Source organism: Danio aesculapii, chromosome 17 (assembly GCF_903798145.1).
Source record: "Danio aesculapii chromosome 17, fDanAes4.1, whole genome shotgun sequence".
NCBI classification, from domain to species: Eukaryota; Metazoa; Chordata; class Actinopteri; order Cypriniformes; family Danionidae; genus Danio; species Danio aesculapii.
Genome location: NC_079451.1, coordinates 21,300,647 through 21,320,220, shown reverse-complemented (window position 1 = coordinate 21,320,220; position 19,574 = coordinate 21,300,647). Strand labels below are relative to the sequence as shown.

The 19,574-nt window shown below is 36.3% G+C and overlaps 2 protein-coding genes across 5 annotated transcripts; one reads left to right on the top strand and one right to left on the bottom strand.

Annotated features, from left to right (window-relative positions):
- Nucleotides 1-1,276: 1,276 nt before the first annotated feature.
- Nucleotides 1,277-10,810, bottom strand: pcmtl (l-isoaspartyl protein carboxyl methyltransferase, like). 3 transcript variants are annotated; one of them, XM_056477144.1, is made up of 10 exons: nucleotides 10,769-10,810; nucleotides 10,442-10,532; nucleotides 7,484-7,618; nucleotides 6,653-6,757; nucleotides 6,512-6,543; nucleotides 6,330-6,434; nucleotides 4,221-4,341; nucleotides 4,014-4,099; nucleotides 3,767-3,936; nucleotides 1,278-1,846 (listed from the first exon to the last, which is right to left on the bottom strand). In XM_056477144.1, the coding sequence occupies exons 3-10, from the start codon at nucleotides 7,599-7,601 to the stop codon at nucleotides 1,810-1,812; spliced, it is 774 nt and encodes a 257-aa protein (XP_056333119.1). In that variant the 5' UTR covers nucleotides 7,602-7,618; nucleotides 10,442-10,532; nucleotides 10,769-10,810; the 3' UTR covers nucleotides 1,278-1,809. The 3 variants fall into 3 exon arrangements, with proteins under 3 accessions (XP_056333120.1, XP_056333119.1, XP_056333121.1); XM_056477146.1 differs by having other exon boundaries at nucleotides 1,279-1,882; XM_056477145.1 differs by lacking the exon at nucleotides 10,442-10,532 and having other exon boundaries at nucleotides 1,277-1,846.
- Nucleotides 10,811-10,906: 96 nt separating this feature from the next.
- On the top strand, nucleotides 10,907-18,636 carry ccdc32 (coiled-coil domain containing 32). 2 transcript variants are annotated; one of them, XM_056477147.1, is made up of 4 exons: nucleotides 10,909-11,033; nucleotides 11,316-11,545; nucleotides 11,635-11,788; nucleotides 17,942-18,636. In XM_056477147.1, the coding sequence occupies exons 2-4, from the start codon at nucleotides 11,326-11,328 to the stop codon at nucleotides 18,111-18,113; spliced, it is 546 nt and encodes a 181-aa protein (XP_056333122.1). In that variant the 5' UTR covers nucleotides 10,909-11,033; nucleotides 11,316-11,325; the 3' UTR covers nucleotides 18,114-18,636. The 2 variants fall into 2 exon arrangements, with proteins under 2 accessions (XP_056333123.1, XP_056333122.1); XM_056477148.1 differs by lacking the exon at nucleotides 17,942-18,636 and having other exon boundaries at nucleotides 10,907-11,033; nucleotides 11,635-11,792.
- The last annotated feature ends 938 nt before the right edge of the window (nucleotides 18,637-19,574 follow it).

The following is a 19,574-nucleotide window of genomic DNA, read 5'->3' as shown; positions in this document are numbered from 1 at the left end:
TTTCTCTCTTTCCTAACTTTTGTTATTGTGTTTTCTCTTCAATGCACTGAGGCTATTTTTCTTGTATTCAATAAAAAACTCAAATGTTGTAATTGATTTTATCTTATACACTTTCTGAGGCAAATTAAGTAGAACCTATATTCATATATGTGTATTTTTATTTCAAACTAAGATTTAGATTAGTCCTAAATCTTTATACAATTATATAGATTTTAATGACATATCTTCATCTGATATATTATGGGCCTATTTTTCTTTTTTTATATATAATAGTGTATGATTATATATTATGATAGTTATATATATACACTTTCTCCTGTTTATATGGTTGTTCAGAAATCATATAGAATAGTACAGGGATTTTTTAATGTTTTTCAGATAAACTTAAGTTATGTTGGGGGTCCGAGGAAATGTTAGGATAAATGCATAAAACGTTTTAAATAAAATCATAGTAGGGTCTGTGTAAGAGAAGCTAAGTTTGATGAAGCCCCCTCACACAATATAAACATATACGAAGGTCTGTGGCATTTAAAGGGGACCTATGATGAAAATCAACTTTTGTAAGCTGTTTGGACAGAACTGTGTGTAGGTCCAGAGTCATATTGGAGCAATAATAGAAACACAACAAGTCTCTTTTTTTAAACTTCCTGACGTTAAAATAGGACCCAAATCCCAGTGATTTTGAGGCCCACTGCAACATGACGTAGGAGTGCGGTTTTCCCCGCCCACCAAATTGATTGACAGGTGCCGTGTTTCTATAAATACCATGTATACAAAACATAGGTTTTTTTTGCAAATAAACTGGGATTAAAATATTTTTTACAACTGTCTGTGACTTATACAAGTTTTATAAGTTTAAAACGTTTTTAAAACCGAGCATGTTTGTAATAATGACAGTCAAATCCAAACGTTCTTGGTTTTTTGAATAATGAGCTATATTTCAGCTTCATCCGAGTCTGTCTCTGTCACTGACTGCTGTTTATCTGACGTAACAAGATGAGAGGCAGACACGCACGTGGCATGATGGGTGGGGAGAATCAGCTCATTTGCATTTAAAGCCACAGGCTACAAAAACTATTACAATTTATTCAGACAACAACATGGGCAGATTCTGGAGCCTCCACCAATTATCTGATAGGTATTTTGAGCCGAAACTTTACAGACACATTCTGGAGACTCAGAAGTCCCTTTAGGTGTCCTTCAAAATATTACAATCCCCTGGCAAAGTATACTGATATGTTAATTAGCAAAAGACACATTTTTTGTATTATGTTACATTTATTCTGTGTACATTTAACAGTCTACATTTACCATGTAGATTAATACAAAAAAATCTACCTTAATTAAAAACGTTAAATTAAATTACACAGCTGATTAGACAACAGCAAAATCTGACTCATGCGCATAAGAATGGAAAAAAAACCTATATATTTTTAACTAATACTAAATTCCAATACCTAAAAGTATTGTTTGCAATTTATTTAAGCCTTGGCATTTAACTTAGTAGTGAGACGTTAAAAGGTACCATGACAGCAGTACACTATTCCATTGCTTCTTGCTGTATAATATGCTGAATAAGCAGAGCACAGGGCCACTTATGAAGCATACTGAGATCACAAGCCTTAGATATGGAAGTTCTTGCTCACTCAGGGTTAACATATGTGAAGAGACACACCACCTACTGAGCTTGTTTCAGTCTTCTAGCAATCTCTGCATCTGAACTTCAGTTTTAAGTCGAGAATCGGTAGGATCCAGCCGATTGTGTTTCTAGGCAGCAGGTGAGATGGGATGAGAGGCTTTTCTTCAGCACTACGGGCTTTCTGAACCACAGCACCAGCGCCATCTCCTGCAGGGGTAACCATACTGCAATCAGAGCTCATCGCTGGAAAGAGAAACAAATCAACAGCCACAGACTTCAGATGAGCTGCAGTACAGTACAAATCAATGTGTTTTTATTCATCTCTGAAAGCCAGACCCTGCAGGCAAAACACAGCTTTTTTCATGAACCTGTGAGATTTTGGGTTTTTGGGGCTTATCTTTATGCAATGGATCATTCAAAATGCACTTTTAATTGTTTATTTTGTGACATGTATCAGTTTGTGTCTATAGATTTCAATTGTAGTGAAATTTTTAAAGGCCTGTTTTATTTATATGGGTTTTTTGTTTTGGATTGAGACTAAATCTCCACTTCAGCAGCATTTACATACCCCAAAACTTTACAGTTTAATTCATATCTTTATGTTAAACGTTTTACCAAGGTTTCATACGTTAAATAGAGCTCCCATTCTAACCCACGTGGCAAGCTCCCCAAACTTTCACTGAATAAAAAGCTAAATTTCAATGACCTATAATGAACAGGTCAACATGCAGTCAATAAACAGCAGCAAACAGTATTTTAACAGCCTGGTGACTACACTTGACTAAAGTGATTGTTTTGACAAGCAGAAAAATTAATACAATTATTTTTTCACTTGCTTTTCAAGTATCTTGGACTTACGATTTCATTGTTTATCTTTATGAATCCCTTACGCAAAGAGCACCAACGCATTAATTACCCCTGAAGCACTGCAGGTTTGATTTTGAATAAAATTATATTGAAAAATATCCTAAACATAAAAATAAGCAAAACACGTACAACATCAAGATAAAAAACACGGTGCAGAAAATATTAATTTTGAGAAAGTGAAATTTAAGATTTTTGGGCAAAAAAATGTCAAATTCCCTGACTTATAACATCTGGAAATGACTTTAAGTTCTCTGACATTCCATGATTTGAGCTAAAATATATAAAATTCCCTGACTTTTAATGATTTGAATAAACTTTTACAATTTAGACTTCTAAAATTCCCTGATATTACAGAAATTCCATGACCCGTGAGGACCTTGAACACATGCCTGACATTTTATTCCTTAAATAATGCATAATAATGGTAATGAATTTTTCTGGCTGTTTGCAGTACATTCTAAATTATGCTGTGATAAAAAGAGATTACCAAATCCCCCTCAGTAAAAACCTATAAATAAAAAGTAGAAATGTCTGCAAATTATCATTCATAAATAATGGCTTGTTTGCATATTTAAATAAAACATTTTTGCAGAAAACTTGCAATCCAATTGAATGTAATCAATCACCTTAATAAGTCTGGTAATAAACATGAGTTATTTATTATTATTTGTCTTTTTCACCCTGTTCACCTGCAGTGTCTTGCCTTATGCTCGGTTCAGACTGCATGATTTTAGCCCTGATTTTGACTCGCCGACAGGTTTTGGGAAATCGCCAACAAATGCCTAAAATCTCAGTCAAATCGGTGCTCGGTCATGTGAATAACAATCACATAGTATGAACTATCAAAGACACGATCTGAGAGAATCACCAATGAGTCGCCAACTCCCGTCAGATATTTGGCAGGCTAAATATCTGGAGTTGTCGGTGATTCAAATCATGCCATGTGAAATGTTTTCTGGTTGAAAACAACATCGGTGATTACCTACAGCCAATGAGAGAGCAGCATCTACTAGTGTGGGTACCTGCAGGCCAGCAGGAGGTTGGGGGAGATGTTAAAAGCGCTCATTTTCAGTTTATTTGGACCCAAGAAATGGAGGAAAAACTACAGTAAATTTGTCCTCTGTCCAAGATCTATCTTGCGATGTAAACAAAGCAGCCATGAAATGCTACCCCAGATAGTCATGCAGTGTGAAAACATCTGTGACACGACTACTTTGAAAATCATGCAGTTTGAACTCGGCATTAGGGACTCAAACGTACCCCGGCCACTGGTGTTGCTTGTCTGTCAGTGGGACATAAACCACCCCCATCAGAGGTTTTCTGAGGAACGTGCCATCGCTTTGTCGGTCGTACTGCTCCAGAACTTGGCTTCCACCCTCCGGGCCCACAGGCAAAACAAGTCTCCCACCTGGCTTCAGCTGTTCCAGGAGCTGTTGATGCACAGGTTTAAATAAGATGACTGCAGGGCATGTGAACAAGAATTCAATCAGATTCATTCTGTGCGTACAGCTTTCGGGAGTGTAGGAGCAGCTGCTCCAACATGAATGGCATCATATGGGGCTTCATCAGGGAAACCAAACCGTCCATCACCCACTGTGGACACAAACATTAAACATTTGTAATGTAATGTCATTTCAACACAAATGTTATTAAACTTAGATTAACAGAACCAATGTCAGTGAATAAAAGAATAATAATTATATTAATCCCTCACCCACTAATTTAATTCGTCCAGAGGCAAGTAATTCTGGGTCGTCTGCCTGGACATTTTTCACAGAGGATTGCACCAGTTGATCTATGTGGTCTATTCCCACTACATTTCCAGAGGGCCCAACCTGTAGAATAAACACAGTAAATAATAATGACGATCTACAAAAAGAAATGAGTAAATACATATACATTTTGCCTGGTAACGCAATAGAAATGTAATAAGGTGTTAATTGATTTCTTAAATGGGCAGCACAGTGGCTCAGTGGGTGGCACTGTCGCCTCACAGCAAGAAGGTCGCTGGTTCGAGTCCCGGCTGGGCCTGCCGGCATTTCTATGTGGAGTTTGTATGTTCTCCCTATGTTGGTGTGGGTTTCTTCTGGGTGCTCCGGTTTCCCCCACAGTCCAAAGACACGTGGTATAGGTAAACTGAATAAACTAAAATGGCCGTAGCGTATGAGTGCGTGTGTGAATGCAAGAGTGTATGGATGTTTGTTTGTTTTTTTGAGTCAGTGGGTTGTTTTAATTGTGTATTATCTATGAGCAAATAACAATTACTATGGCTATGATATGATCTATAAGATGCTTTAGAGAAGTCACTTACACTGTATAATAAATGTTTTTATACCCAAAATCTGTCAAGAACAATTATAACAATCATATTTTTACATAAATGTTAAACTGAATGATAAACTTGGTTTGAAACAAAAAGTAGACTGCATTTAATAAGCTTACTATGCAGATAAATGAGCTAGTAAATTTAATGTGGACCACAAATTTGACCATATATACAGTTGAAGTCAGAATTATTTGCCCCCCTTTGAATTTTTTGAAGAAAGTCTTATTTGTTTTATTTTGGCTGGAATAAAATCAGTTTTTAATTTTTAAAAAAACATTTTAAGGTCAAAATTATTAGCCACTTTAAGCATTTTTTTTTCTCGATAGTCTACAGAACAAACCATCGTTATACAGTAAATTGCCTAATTACCCTAACCTGCCTAGTTAACCTAATTAACCTAGTTAAGCCTTTAAATGTCACTTTAAGCTGTATAGAAGTGTCTTGAAAATTATCTAGTCAAATATTATTTACTGACATCATGACAAAGATAAAATAAATCAGTTATTAGAAATGAGTTTACAACTATTATGTTTAGAAATGTGTTGAAGAAATCTTCTCTCCCTTAAACAGAAACTGGGGAAAAAATAAACAGGGGGCTAATAATTCAGGGGGGCTAATAATTCTGACTTCAACTGTAATTATCATTATAAAATATAATTTAATAGTTTGTCACTAAAAATGAGATGGAATAAGCTCATCCTTAATTTTGTAATATAGATATACTTGTGTCTTGACTATTGAAAAAAATAGCAACATTTGGAAATACTGTTAATTCCAGTGTAGTACTGTATTTCCATCTTTTTAGGATTTTCAGGAACTTGAATATTTGTTTGACTTTATTTTGAATCCCACAGTGTCTTCAAAACTGAAGGAACCAAAAGAAACACATTTTCAATGAGGAAAACAATGATTAATAAGGAAAACGATGTTTACTATGAATGTACCACAATCATGTTGCACTGCTTGCTACAACCTTAAATAACTATTTTGCACAATATAAAACCTTTAATATCTCTCTTGCACAATATCCTGCACAACAATCTTCAGTCTCATTTAAAAGTACTTGCATAGCCTGTCTAATGTATATAGTTAAGTAGTACAGGGGTGTCCAAACTCAGTCCTGGAGGGCTGGCGTCCTGCAGATTTTAGCTCCAACTTGCCTCAACACACCTGCAAGGATGTTTCTAGGAAGCTTAATTAGTCAGGTGATCACCTGGGTGTCTGATTGGGGTTGGAACTTAACTTTGCAGGACACCGGCCCTCCAGGACCGAGTTTGGGCACCCCTATTATAGTATATGTTAGTTATGCATAGTTTTTTTATAAATAGCTCTTATGATCAGTGTTATGTTTTTATTCATGATTCATTTATGTAACACCAATGTCATGCGAGACATGACATTTCGTTCCTCTGTATGTCCACACATGTAGAATGACAATAAAGCTCAACTTAAGTTGAAAGTCAAATGTTAATAAACATATATTTAAACAAGACTTACCATTCTGGCAAAGCAGGCAGTGAGATATCCACTTCCAGAACCCACATCCAGTGCTGAGGCTCCTTCTGTTAACTTATCACTGAGAACCTCAAGAGCGTGTGCATGCTACACAACAAATCAGTCATTATAATGCATTATAATTGACAGTAACATCGACTTTTACATGTGTTTTTCTGACCTACCATATGAGGGGCACTGATTGTAGCCTTGTATCCTTTGCACAAAACAAAAAAAAAAGTTGTTTAAGTGAAAAATGGTTGTGCACTCTTTTCAGTTTGCTTCAAGCAGTCAAAGCAATATGTTTGCTGAAATAAGAAGGTCACCTATGGACTGGGGAGAGTCAGCGTACGGGTGGTCTCTGGAATAAATCCCTCGATCAGTGGCAAGCATGGCATTAAACACTCTGTCGTTGCGAATGACTCCATGATCTGTCACAGAAAGACACATTAATCTCTACGGGACTCCAGGAAATGACATCAAATCTGTGTGAAGACATTTGTACAATTGCTTTGTGTGTTCACTATAAAAACTACTGGTCAAAAACATGAAGGATCTACTTTTTGTTTGATAGAAATTCACCAGTGTGGCATTTATTTAATTAAGAACATTGTATAAACAGTAATACTATGACATATTATATAAATGAGCTGTTTTCTATGCGAGTATGTTTTAAAATGTAATGTATTCATATGATTTAAGGGTAACACTTTATTTTGATGGTCCATTTGAGTATTAGTAGACTGTCTGCATAATATCTGCTGATACTGCTCCTTAAACAGACATTTAACTGACTATAAGAAACTTTGCAAGTACGTAAATGTCAACTAACACTAACACTAACCCCAACCTAACAGTCTACTTATAATCTAATGAGAATTAGTTGGCATGTAGATGCAATGTAACTTAAATTCAACAAATGGACCATCAAAATAAAGTGTGACCGGTTTAAGCAGTAATTCCAGATTTCATCAACTAATAAAGCAGTAAATCATTAATTCAAAATAATATAGAAAGCAGTTATTTTACATTTAAATAATATTTCAGTTATTGCAGTTTTATCAAATAAATGCAGCTATAATTAATTAGACTAACCGAAATCTTGCAGAAAAACAAGCCTTTATCTATATACTGTATATCTCTATATATTTTCAAACCTCTCAAGCGAGTGATGAGCTCTACATGTGTTTTGCCACTAGACATCCATGCCATGGTTCTGGAGAGCAGCAAACCCATAGGGACCGCTACTGCTGCCAGTCTGAGGACAGACTGCATTGCCTATTAAGCACGGCCTGCAAAAAGAAATTACATTCTGATTTCACGATCAGTCCACAAGAACAACTGCCAAGTTTGGACAGGATGTAAATTCACTCTAACATACACCAGCTACAAGTTATTATTTCATGGGAAAAACAAATTACATATAGATATATTTTAAATATACATCTATATTGAATATTGAAAAGTAATTTAGATTATTTTTGGAATAATATAAAAAGTGCCATGTTTTCAAGTATAATATTGAGACTTTAGCCATTTTTTAATTAGCGTACAAATAAGCCATATTTTTGAATCTCAACGAAATAAAACATTTGTTATTCTGGTCAAATGTTATAATCTAAAGACTCTAAATCAGAGATGCCCAAACTGGGGCCCGCGAGCCAAAGTTGGCCCATGGTAACCTTCGATTTGGCCCGCAAACCAATCAGATGGGGAAGGTTTGGGCGAATCCCTTAGCTAGAGATCATCATTTCTACTTTAAAATAACCTTTTATTTGTTTGTATGTTTGTTTACCTGTTGAGCTAAAAAAAAAAGCTAAACTAAAATTAAATGTTTCAATTAAATGTTGTGATTTAATCAGATTTTTAATGGGTCATGAAACCCTAAAACACATTCTTTTAGACATTTTGTTGACAGATATACACTGGCGATCAAAATTAGAGAACAATTTATAAATAATTGAACAATTCTGAAATAACGTCATCTTCACTGCTCAACAGTTGAAGGAGTTTTTGTCCTGTCTATACCATGCTACCAGAACACCTTTTCCACAAAAAAACTAAGGCATTTCAACAAAAAACATTATTTTGCAGACAACACACTGATCAAAATTAGAGAACACTTTCAGATACCTCCCAGTTATTGGTGTTAATCTGGCACCTGGTGCTAATTTCCCCGATTATCTGTCAACCCCTATTTACCTGGCAGCCTAACTTTCAGTTTCACTGACTCTGCAAGATGGTGGGCCATTCTAAAGTGACTGAAAGCCTCCGGCAGCAGGTTGTCCAGATGAAAGCCAAAGGGATGACCCTATCAGCCATAGCAAGACAAGCTGGTCGTTCCAAATCTGTTATTTCAAGAATATTGAAAATTTACATCATCACAAACTCATTCAAGTCCCCCAAGAAGGCTGGTCGTCCACGGAAGACAAATACAAGAGAGGACAGAATACTGCGGAGGATCTCAATGGCCAATCGTTTCCACACTGCAGCTGGAATTGCTCACCAGTTCAGCGCTGAACAGGGTTAAGATCTATCTCGTCATACAGTGTCTCGACGTTTAAGAGCATTTGGACTGAAAGCCCACTCTGCAGTGACCAAACCTCTCATTAGCAGGAAGAATCAAAAGGCTAGACTAAGCTTTGCTGAGGAGCATGTTGTGTGGACAGAGGAGAACTGGTCCAAAGTTCACTTCAGTGATGAAAGCAAGTTTAATTTATTTGGGTCCGATGGGAAACATTATGTTCGGCGAAAAACTGGAGAAAGACTGAACCCAAAGTGTGTAAAGAAGTCAGTAAAAAGTGGAGGAGGAAGTGTCATGGTTTGGGGTATGTTTTCTGCAGCAGGAGTTGGGCCTCTTATACAGCTACATGGCAGAGTGAATGCAAATGTTTATCAGAACCTTCTTCAACAACATATGGTTCCTTCCCTGCGTTCATCACCCAATCAGCCCGCAGTATTCATGCAGGACAATGCTCCATGTAACACAGCAAAATGGGTAAAGCAATTCCTTGAAACTGAAAACATTGATATAATGACATGGCCTGCCCAGAGTCCTGAACTCAACCCAATAGAAAACCTCTGGAAAATCCTTGGCGACAAAGTTATGGCCAAGAAACCCACTACAGTCACTGAACTGTGGAGGAGACTGGAAGAAGAGTGGACCAAAATCCCACCAGAGCAGTGTGAGAGACTAGTGCTGTCCTGTGGCCGCAGATGTGCTGAAGTCATTCAGAGCAGAGGCCTGTACACTTCCTACTAATTGCTGATTGTTGTAACCTTCAGAAAAATTTGCTGTAATCTTTTTCCATGCTACAGTCATTGTTGTTCTCTAATTTTGATCAGTGTGTTTTCTGCAAAATAATGTTTTTTGTTGAAATGCCTTAGTTTTTTTTGTGGAAAAGGTGTTCTGGTAGCATGGTATAGACGGGACAAAAACTCCTTCGACTGTTGAGCAGTGAAGATGACGTTATTTCAGAATTGTTCAATTATTTATAAATTGTTCTCTAATTTTGATCACCAGTGTACATGTGCGGCATGTTGCTAAAAACCCTTGTAGGACACACATGTTCATCTATCAAGTAAAACAAAAACATTAAACTCTGTGTTATAAATGAGATTGTTTATGGTTATATTGTAAGAAGTACATTATAAAATGTAAAAATATATAATTATTAATACAATTAAAGTATTTTTTCTTTATATTTTTAAATATTATTAAATTAGGAAGTTACCATGACTTTAATGTTATACAGTTTGGTATATTTAGCTTCAGCCCACCACCATCAGTCAAGTTTGGTTTTTGGCCCTTCATAAGAAAAAGTTTGGGCACCCCTGATATAAATATGAACATTTTACTCAAACCCATTCCTAATAAATCCAGTAAATGCAATTATTCAATGGACTTTTTTTCCACAGCCTTATAAATGTGTGCTTATGTTAGTGTGTAGGATATACACTTCCTAGTCTTCAATGCTTAAAATTGAGCCAACAGTAGGCTCATCACTTTTTAATTCTTTATTCAGCATGGTACATAAGTTTGTTGTGCAAACACAGAATTCAATCTTTACTGTGTTTGTTCGAATCATTTAAATAGTTTTAATATCTGAATCTACCTGCTGTCGGACCTCAGACCGCTGATGCGTCCAACATGAGTCCTTGATTCAGGTCAACAAACGTGAGAATCGCACCTAAATTCTGCACGCCCTATATCAGATAGACAGTGAAATAAGAGAGCATTACAACATACGCAACACACTGGGCTTTACGTTAGACGCAGTTTTCTCAACGCAAGACCAAAACGTCACAGAGCAATAAGAATTAATATTACGCAGCGCACCGAGAACAAGTTTGAACAAGATTGATTTAAAATGCTAGCAAAGGCTAGTTAGGTTATTATAACTCAAAAGTAAGTAACTGTCAAAGCGGAGCAAAAATCTTACTCGTAAATTTCGACCCGATGTCAACGTGCAGAAGGAGTAGACGGAAGTCGAGTTTCCAAACATATCACTTGGACCAATTACATTCGCGAACATTCTGATTGACAGGCGTAACAGCCAATCCGATTCGGTGGGTAATCCCTGCCGGTTACGTGCATCTCAGCAGTAAAAGCAGAAGGATGGGTTTGACATGCTAATGCTTGTATTTATTTATCCTTTTAATATATAATATTAGGTCTGAGGTGTGCCGAGAGCATCGTAGTTTAAGGTAAGCACCACCGCTTTCGTTGTACGACTTGTAATTTTATACAGCTTCATTAAATTGACTTGTATGAGAACCAATATGTCAACAATCGGTTTTGATAACGTTACATTGGCATGTAAACAATCAGCCACTGAAATTTTACATGTATTCACAGAATAACCAGACTGTCATGTGTTTTTGTAGATTTTAAATCCACTAATGTTAATTTCCAATGTTTTTTTACGCGTGTAAACAACAAACTTTTAATAAACGCATTCTCTATTAAATCTGTGCTTTAATAATCAGGATAATCATAATGATTGACGAATTCGAAAGCCACGCGGCCCGATCTAGCGGTGATCTGTGGTCAGAGATCTGCTCCAGTCTGCCAGAGCCTCGGGAACAGCATGGAGGACAGTTCACAGACTCATTTGAGCCTTCATCTCCTGACGACCCTCACACAGACTCTCCCAGAGCTGCTACCTTCAGCCCATGGGAACCAATGGCTGACTCTGAGGTTTACATTGCCGGTTTAGGTACAGGAGATTATATCTGATTACTCTGTATTTTAATATATGTCCTGTTGAATTATTTTGTAAGTGCATGGTACCTTGCTACTTCACAGAAAATCGACTGAAGAGAATCAAGGGACAGTCAAGTGAAGTAACATCAAGGGAAATGCTGCGTTCTTTGTCCCAGGCAAAAAAGGAGTGCTGGGATCGATTCCTCCATGATGCCCAAACCTCAGAACTTTTCCAGGAGGGAAACTTCGATCAGAGGTAGGTATAGAGATTGTCGAAATGCCAGTCTTGTTGAACACACACACACACACACACACACACACACACACACACACACACACACACACACACACACACACACACACACACACACACACACACACAGACAGAGACACAGACACAGAGACAGAAAGAGAGACAGACAGAGTACACACAGGTAGACTGGAAGTTCTGGATTTGGAAACCCTAATATGTGGCCTGTAATAGATACATGTATATGATGCTAAAATTTACAATAGGAAACTGTCTTAATGAATGAATCATTGGATCAAATGATTAGTTCTGCCGTGTTGCTCAGAGATGCACATTTTTCTTCTCCAGTTTTGTAGAAAAACCATTTCGGATTTTTTTTATTTTACTTATTTAATCAGGAATGTGCCATTGAGATGCGTTTGCCCTCAGCATATGACAAAGTTTAAAAAGGAATACACACTAAGACTATAGAAAACAGATTTTTTAAACATAGCGATTGATGGTACAGATGATATTTTCAGTACATTATGAAGCTCATTTCATATATATGGAGCATAATTAGAAAATGCAGATCGACCTAACTCTGCCTGAAAAAATAAACCGACAATATTGTGTCTTAATCGCAACTCGCTCAAAATTGATCTCTTGTTTGTTGAACTGTTGAATAAATCATTATCACAATTTGATTGCTCTCATAATTCATACAGTATAAATTCTATATTTGTATTATAGTATTGATTTACATTTGTTTAATCAATTTCTGTAGTATATATTTACCTGAATGCTGACACTGACTTCTGTGCAATGGACTTCCTGATGCAACTGACTTCAAAAATCTGAAATTGCTTTCATATCAATATATTGTTTACTAATAAATAAGCTGTTACTTTAAACTGTAATAACGTTTTACAATATTAATGTTTTACTAAAATTTCAATCAAATAAATGCCGGGGCATTTTAAAAAAGCATTTTAATCAACCATTAATACATAACTGTACAAATAAAGGTGCCATTCATTATAAAAAGGCATAAATTACTAGAATTATTATGCAATGTTAACTGCATATTTATATGGCATACATTTATTTGGCCCTTCTTCCACACCAGTGAGTTTAAGCATTACACTGTAGCATGTCAGGGGAAGGTCAGAACTCTTGGCCAATATAAACACTAAATTTGTTCTGCCTGAACTAGGTTTACTCTTGGATTGTGTCTGTGCCCTGACATCACAGATAACAAGTGTGCAAATGTGCTTGCAGCTGCTAGCCAGATAAGATGCCCACTCTGGTGGGAGTAGCAAATTGTGATGATAGTCTAAAATCATTTCACAATCTTTTGTGACATGTGGTCTATGGAATCCTATTTTTGCTATGGGATAAAAAGGAATAAAAATTCATCTTCTTTTTTTAACCTAATGGCACAATATGTAAGATTTTTTGTTTATCAAAATATCCTAAAATCATTAGAGTAGTGTTATATATTTTTCTGACTATGTACATTATCCAAAAGTTTAGAAGAACGTTCAAATACGGAGAAATATTTTAATGCTAATGATGTCATACACCCTTAATTATCATTTTGGTTTAATTGGAAACAGGGAAAGATGCCAAATGTGCTTTAATATTTTGGATATTTTATCAGACTGCACAGTGCAGAATTATGATAGGACCCTAAAATGTATTTAGTATGAAATAACAGCACTGCTTCTTCCCCATGTGTTCATGAGTAGAAGAACTGAAAGTGGTCTATTATGGCATAATAAAAGCTCTGCTGCTTTTGTGCCGTGTCGTATTCGTCTCTTATCAGCATTTGCTTAAGTGGTCTTGTTCACTTCAATGGCTTTCAGTCTCACTCTGCTTCATACTACCATGATAATAAGTTTTAAATACTTTATCTCATACCTGAACATGATTTCACACTCAGTCACGGCATCAGCAAACTACATCTTTGTTTGTTGTGAATACAGTATGTGCTGTCTAGCAGCAAGAACTACATACTGTGCCTTTAAATATCATTATACACTCTCAAGAGTTTATATCCTAAAATTATGTGTTAGCATCTTGCAGGTTTTTTATTTTTTTTTATTGCGAAGTGGTATCTTGTTATTTTGAGATCTTAATTATATAAGAATATATTTTCCCAAAAAGAAAATAAAAATATATTAACATGCTCTTGTTGTGTGACAGTTTAATTACATTTAGTCATTTAGTAGATGATTTTGTCCAAAGCAACTTAAAAATACAGAAGATATTAAGCAACTCAACACAAAGAGGAAATATGCACGTGATACTTAATCGCATATATTGATACTGCTAGAAAAAATAAGCTTGGGTAAGGAGCAAGAAGGAAAAGTATTTTTATGATGTGGTTAAATGCATTTTCAATTGGTGTTTGAATGATGCCAGTGATTCAGCAATCCTTGTGGGATTGGGAAGATCATTCTACCAGTGAGGAACTGTGAATGAAAATGTTCTGGAAAGTAATTTAGAGCCTTTCTGTGATGGTACCAGGAGACGACACTCGCTTACTTACCTGGAGGGGGTGTAGACTTACAGAATCAGGGTGAAGAGGGTGCAGTGGCTGTTGTTTTATTAAGCATCAATGATTTGAACTTGTTGCAAGCTTCGACCAGTTGCCAGTGCAGGGGGATAAAGGGAGGTGTGACTTTTGCTCAATGAAGACCAGACAAATTGCGGCTTCATGAATCGTTTGTAGAGGTTGAAGGGTGCAAGATGGGAGACCAGCCAGAAGAGCATTACAATAGTCCAGCCTAGAAATCGCAGGAGCTTGGACCAGAAATTGTGCTGCATGCTGAGTCAGGAATGGTCTGATCCTTATGTTGAATAGTGAAAATCTTTGTGATTGTGCAGATTGTCTTAGCAGTGTGGTCCTTGAAGAATAGCTGGTCATCAAAGATCACCCCAAGATTTCTCACCGAATTAGATGATTGGAAAAAATGTAGAATTTAAAAATGAATATCTCAGGTCCTTGATCCTGTACAATAGCCTCTTCCGTGAATTAGGTATTTCAGCAAAACTAACTGCTTATTATTTTATCTTGTAAAGTTAGACAATTTCTTATTATTGGCCTGATACAAAAATGAATTTTGGTTGATTAAATTATGGATTTGTCACATTTGTCAGTCTGTGTCAACATATCCATATCAGTGCATACTTATTTAAAGTTTTTGATAAGATATAGTACTGCATATTTATGGAGATGAATCAATCAGGCTTCTGAGCTACTCAGGTTTAAACTATAAAAGACAGAAAAGAGTAATGATGGGAGAAACAAACTGAACCAATTGCTTTGCAGAAAGGTTCAGTTTTGAACCATTGGAAACACCACATGCTAGTGACACCTGGTGGTGAAAATCATATAAATGCAACAAACTCAAGCAAAAGATGGAGTAAAATTGGCTTTTTCAAACACATTTACAACAATTGATGGTAAACAGTCAGCTTTTCATCTACTATCATTATGCTTTATGTGTCTGTATAATGCACAATCTTTTTTTATACATTTTTGATAGACAAAATTTTTAATTGTTTGTTCCATATTGCTTTTCATTAAAGAGGACCTATTATGCAAAAATCACTTTTATAATTGGTTTAAACACAGTTGTGGGGCAACAGTGTGTGAACATATCCAGCCTTTTATTGTAAAAATTAATTCAATATTTTATAATCACACTTTAATAAAGAGTGCAGAAATACTTTGATTGCCATTGTCTCTTTGTACACTTCATTAGAGGCCCATTAGTGATGATCTCTTCTTCATTAGCATAAACAGCCCTGAGTGAGAAGCAGCCACCCGCAATTACCACTTTTTACCTCTATTACCTCTATCTGCCTTACCAATGATGTGGTTATGTATTCATGTTTAAGTGCTAGTCTAGTTTTATCATGCTGTTTATAGATGTTTAATAGCTTTGGTCTTCATGTTAATTTGTGTGCATCCTACATTACAATAATCAACCTATTTGCTTTGATTTGCCTGGGAACTAATGTGGACAAAACCAAAGTTTGTTGGACCATTTATCTTTGGAACCCCTCTCAAGTGGTGGACTTGTACTTTTAATAAGTTGCCACCGAACTGCACCATACCATAAAGTTGACCTGATTTCAACTCTTCCTAATGCTCAAAACATCCTAAACACCTTGTGAGTCTTTCGCCAGAGCACGCAGCCAGCTCCCATTGCAAAATGAATGACTTCTGGCTACTTTGATGGTCTCGCTGATGGCTGTGTGAACACACGGTTTGAGTTTTCACTGTAAATGCTGAAGATAATGTCAGCGACTAAGAGGCATTATAAATGTGGAGTTTTATGTCCCGTATCCACTGAGTGGTACGGTACAGGTCAGTATGCTTTTATGGCCGTTTCCACTATTAAAAGGTACCAAAAAGCAAACCGTACTGTACCACTTTTTTGGTACCCTTTCGAAAGGGCACCTAGCATGACAAAAGGGTACCAAAAAGTGGAGCTAGACGCACAGCTTAACGCTATTGGTTCACAGAGAAACGTAGCGCACGTGCACAAGCCAGGGGAATAAAAACAAAGGAAGTGCCATTTTTTTAAATACACAGCCAAGAAATTACATTGTAATAATAAATACATATAATAACGAGCCATTGTTGACCCGAGCTGAAACAAACCTCGTCGTCATCTTGATGAACAGCCACAAAGCCAAGAAGAGCAGAATCTGCCCTGTGTCCTGTTGTTGCTTACAAGGCCATCTAAAAGCGCAAGTGGTTTCTCTAGCGAGCTCGTGTGCGCGTCTTTATTTGAAATAACAAAGCCCGATAAAACAAAGGAGCAAATGATTCTTTCAGCCACCTTAAAACATGAACAAACTGCCATGTTTACTATTATCATCACTTTTTGGACTGTTATAAACTCGGAATGACAGAATTACTTTCCAACAGAGGTTACATGTGCTGGTGAAGATTAAAGATACAGATGAGAGGTTTGCACTGACTGTAGGCTATCACTGATCTGCAGCTATGATCAAATCATGTTCATAGAAAGGTTAGTAATGAACATTTATACACAAGTATTTATGTGTATAAAGCATCTGTTTTGTTAGAAGTGCTTCTCATATGATATGCGAATGACCCATACAGCTTTACTTTGACATTTCCTCGAGCGAGAATGATGTCGACTGCAGCTTTCTGTCGTACACCACGCCCACCAAAAGGGTACCATTGGTAACCTTTGGCAGTGGAGACACAAGCCTGATAAAGGGGACCCGTACTGAACCGTACCGTGCCACTCAGCGGAAATGGGCCATTAGAACACACAATTGATAGATGGCTTTCTACTGAACCACTTCTTTTTAGTGATAACGTTAGTCCTGTTTTGAATCTGCCACTATGCTGACCTATAGGCGTTTGTAGCTCCGCCCTCATCTCATTTGAATTTAAAGCGACAATCACCAATATGGCACAATTTAATAAAAATAATTACGGCCCAGTTTCACAAACGGGGCTTAGATAAAGCCAGGACTAGGCCTTAGTAAATTAGGCTATTTAAGACAAATTTATAAAAATGGACTTAGAAAAATATATTACTGGTGTGCACCTGGAGAAAAAAAATTACACTGATGTATTTTAAGACATCTCACTACAGGTTATTTTGAGTTGAGACAGCTCAAACCTGCAATTTAATCTTGACTAGCCTTAAACCTTGTTTGTGAAACCGGGGGTATATGTGGAGAATTTAAGCTGAAACTTTACATACACGCTCAAGGAAATCAGAGACTTACAAATTATAAAAAAAATAGGGCATAATAGGTCCCCTTTAAAACATCTACAAACTCTTAAGTGATTCACCACTGGGATCTGAGTGAATACCATGATTTATATGGATTATATGGTATAATACGAATCCTTCCAATGTAGAAATAATGAGTTTTTGAAAGGTTTTGAAATGGACTATACCAATGTAATATGCACTTCAAACCACTTATTCGAAAAACAAACGATTTTTACCAAGATTCAAAGCTTCAAGAAGCACTAAAGAAAACAGGCATCATTAAGAGACTGTGTTAATTCAATGTGTTAAAATGATATGTCAAAGCACATAAGAACAGTTCCTGTCAGTGGTTATGTTGAATAAAAGGTCCGCATGTAATTATTCCGTCATGGTATTCTTGCAGTGCTTTGGAGCAGTTCAAGCGCTGGCTGTCTCCTGAAAGAGTGGCCATCAATGCAGAAGAGCTGGAGTACCTTCTCCTGCCCACACAGAACAGCGAGACCCCTGCCAGCTCCAGCCAAACTGACAAACCCCGTGTGGAGGAGGAGGACGAGTGCCCGAGCCCAGAGAAATAATGACCATATCACAGCACAACCTGTATGCTGACCAGCAGTACAAGCGCATATTGTGATCCATTTAATGGGATCATAGTTTCACAGAGATAAATTAAGGTGGCGCTCAATTCAAGATGAATTATTGTACACATGTTTGTAGGTATACGAATAAATCAAATCTCTTTCTAGGAGATATTATGCTTGCCAAGTAACATATTGTGCAGATGGAGGAAGCCAGTTTGTTGTGAGAAAGTATGTGTGTATAAACAACATCACTACGTCATCATGTAACATTCCTTGTATGTACGCTCTGATGCATTTCTGTGTATTGATTATTATTTTTTCCCCTGCAGTGTTAAAGGTGATGCTGTTATAAGCTAAACTAAACTGCATCCATGAAGACAGGATTTCATTCAAACATTAGTAGAGATTGTTAAGTTTAACATACTCGTTGTCTTTAATGATGTTAGCGACTGTACACTTTATTCTGAAAGGATAATAAAATAACAAGGAGCCATAATGAGATTCTTGTGTGACCTTTGTAGTGGTGCATACTGATTTTTTTTTTTTGCCCAGCAGTAACCAATAGATGTCAGTATTGTTGAATATGGATGAGCCATCACTTCAGGGCATTCCAATCACTATATTGTTCAAGCATCATTGCTTTGTTCTACACTGGCTGCTTTGAATCTATAAAAATAGTTATTTGTATTATATCTGAAAATGTTTTTTATGGCATGACTGCTTTGTTTCTTTGACGTTTTATTAATCAGGTTTTCTGTAAAACTGCTTGGAATTTCCTTCACAGAAGTTGTTTTGTGTTTACAATATCGTGAACAAACATTTATCATTATGGAAGCTGAGAAAGTACAACAGGCCAATGCTTTGTTGAACTTTCAGCATCCGATTGATTTGTTTTGAGGAGGTTTTTCATAACTGTAATGACTTTATGTTTGCCTCTCTAAACTAGCGGATATATTGAAGGTTAGATGTGATTGATTCATGCAAATAGTGGACAAAAAAGTTTGAAGAACATTTTTCTAACTTCTTATTATATTATTTAAACATTCTCGGACTGTTTAAAACGTCCTTTTTAAAAATGTTTTTAAAACGTATTTTCTTGGCTATAAAATGTTGAGGAAACATTCCATTTCATCATTCTGGGAATATTATAGGAATTTTACTTTTGATTAATATTTCATAATAACAAGTAATAACAATTCAAACTAATGTGCTGCTTAATGTTAAAAAAACGTGTTATGAACGATGTTAAACTAAAGTTTTTAAAACTATCAAACAGTGAGAAAATCTTGCTAGAATATTCAGAGAATGGTTCTTAGAAATAAAAAAGTTCAAAAAGCATTGTGCTAATCATAAATATCCATGCAATTTATGGATATTAGCACAATGCTTATACATATATATTTATATATGCTACCGGTCAAAAGTTTGGGGTCAGGTTTTTATTCATGTTTTTTTAAG

What these genes read in the sequence shown, in the direction of transcription:
- pcmtl (XM_056477145.1), bottom strand. Translation starts at nt 7,601, where the DNA reads ATGCAGTCTGTCCTCAGACTGGCAGCAGTAGCGGTCCCTATGGGTTTG. An exon ending in CTGCCTGCTTTGCCAGAATG is followed by an intron (nt 4,342 to 6,329) that starts GTAAGTCTTGTT and finishes TTTATTCTACAG; the next exon opens with GTTGGGCCCTCTGGAAATGT. An exon ending in CTCCTACACTCCCGAAAGCT is followed by an intron (nt 3,937 to 4,013) that starts GTACGCACAGAA and finishes GTGCATCAACAG; the next exon opens with CTCCTGGAACAGCTGAAGCC.
- ccdc32 (XM_056477147.1), top strand. Translation starts at nt 11,326, where the DNA reads ATGATTGACGAATTCGAAAGCCACGCGGCCCGATCTAGCGGTGATCTG. An exon ending in GGTTTACATTGCCGGTTTAG is followed by an intron (nt 11,546 to 11,634) that starts GTACAGGAGATT and finishes GCTACTTCACAG; the next exon opens with AAAATCGACTGAAGAGAATC. An exon ending in GAGGGAAACTTCGATCAGAG is followed by an intron (nt 11,789 to 17,941) that starts GTAGGTATAGAG and finishes GTATTCTTGCAG; the next exon opens with TGCTTTGGAGCAGTTCAAGC.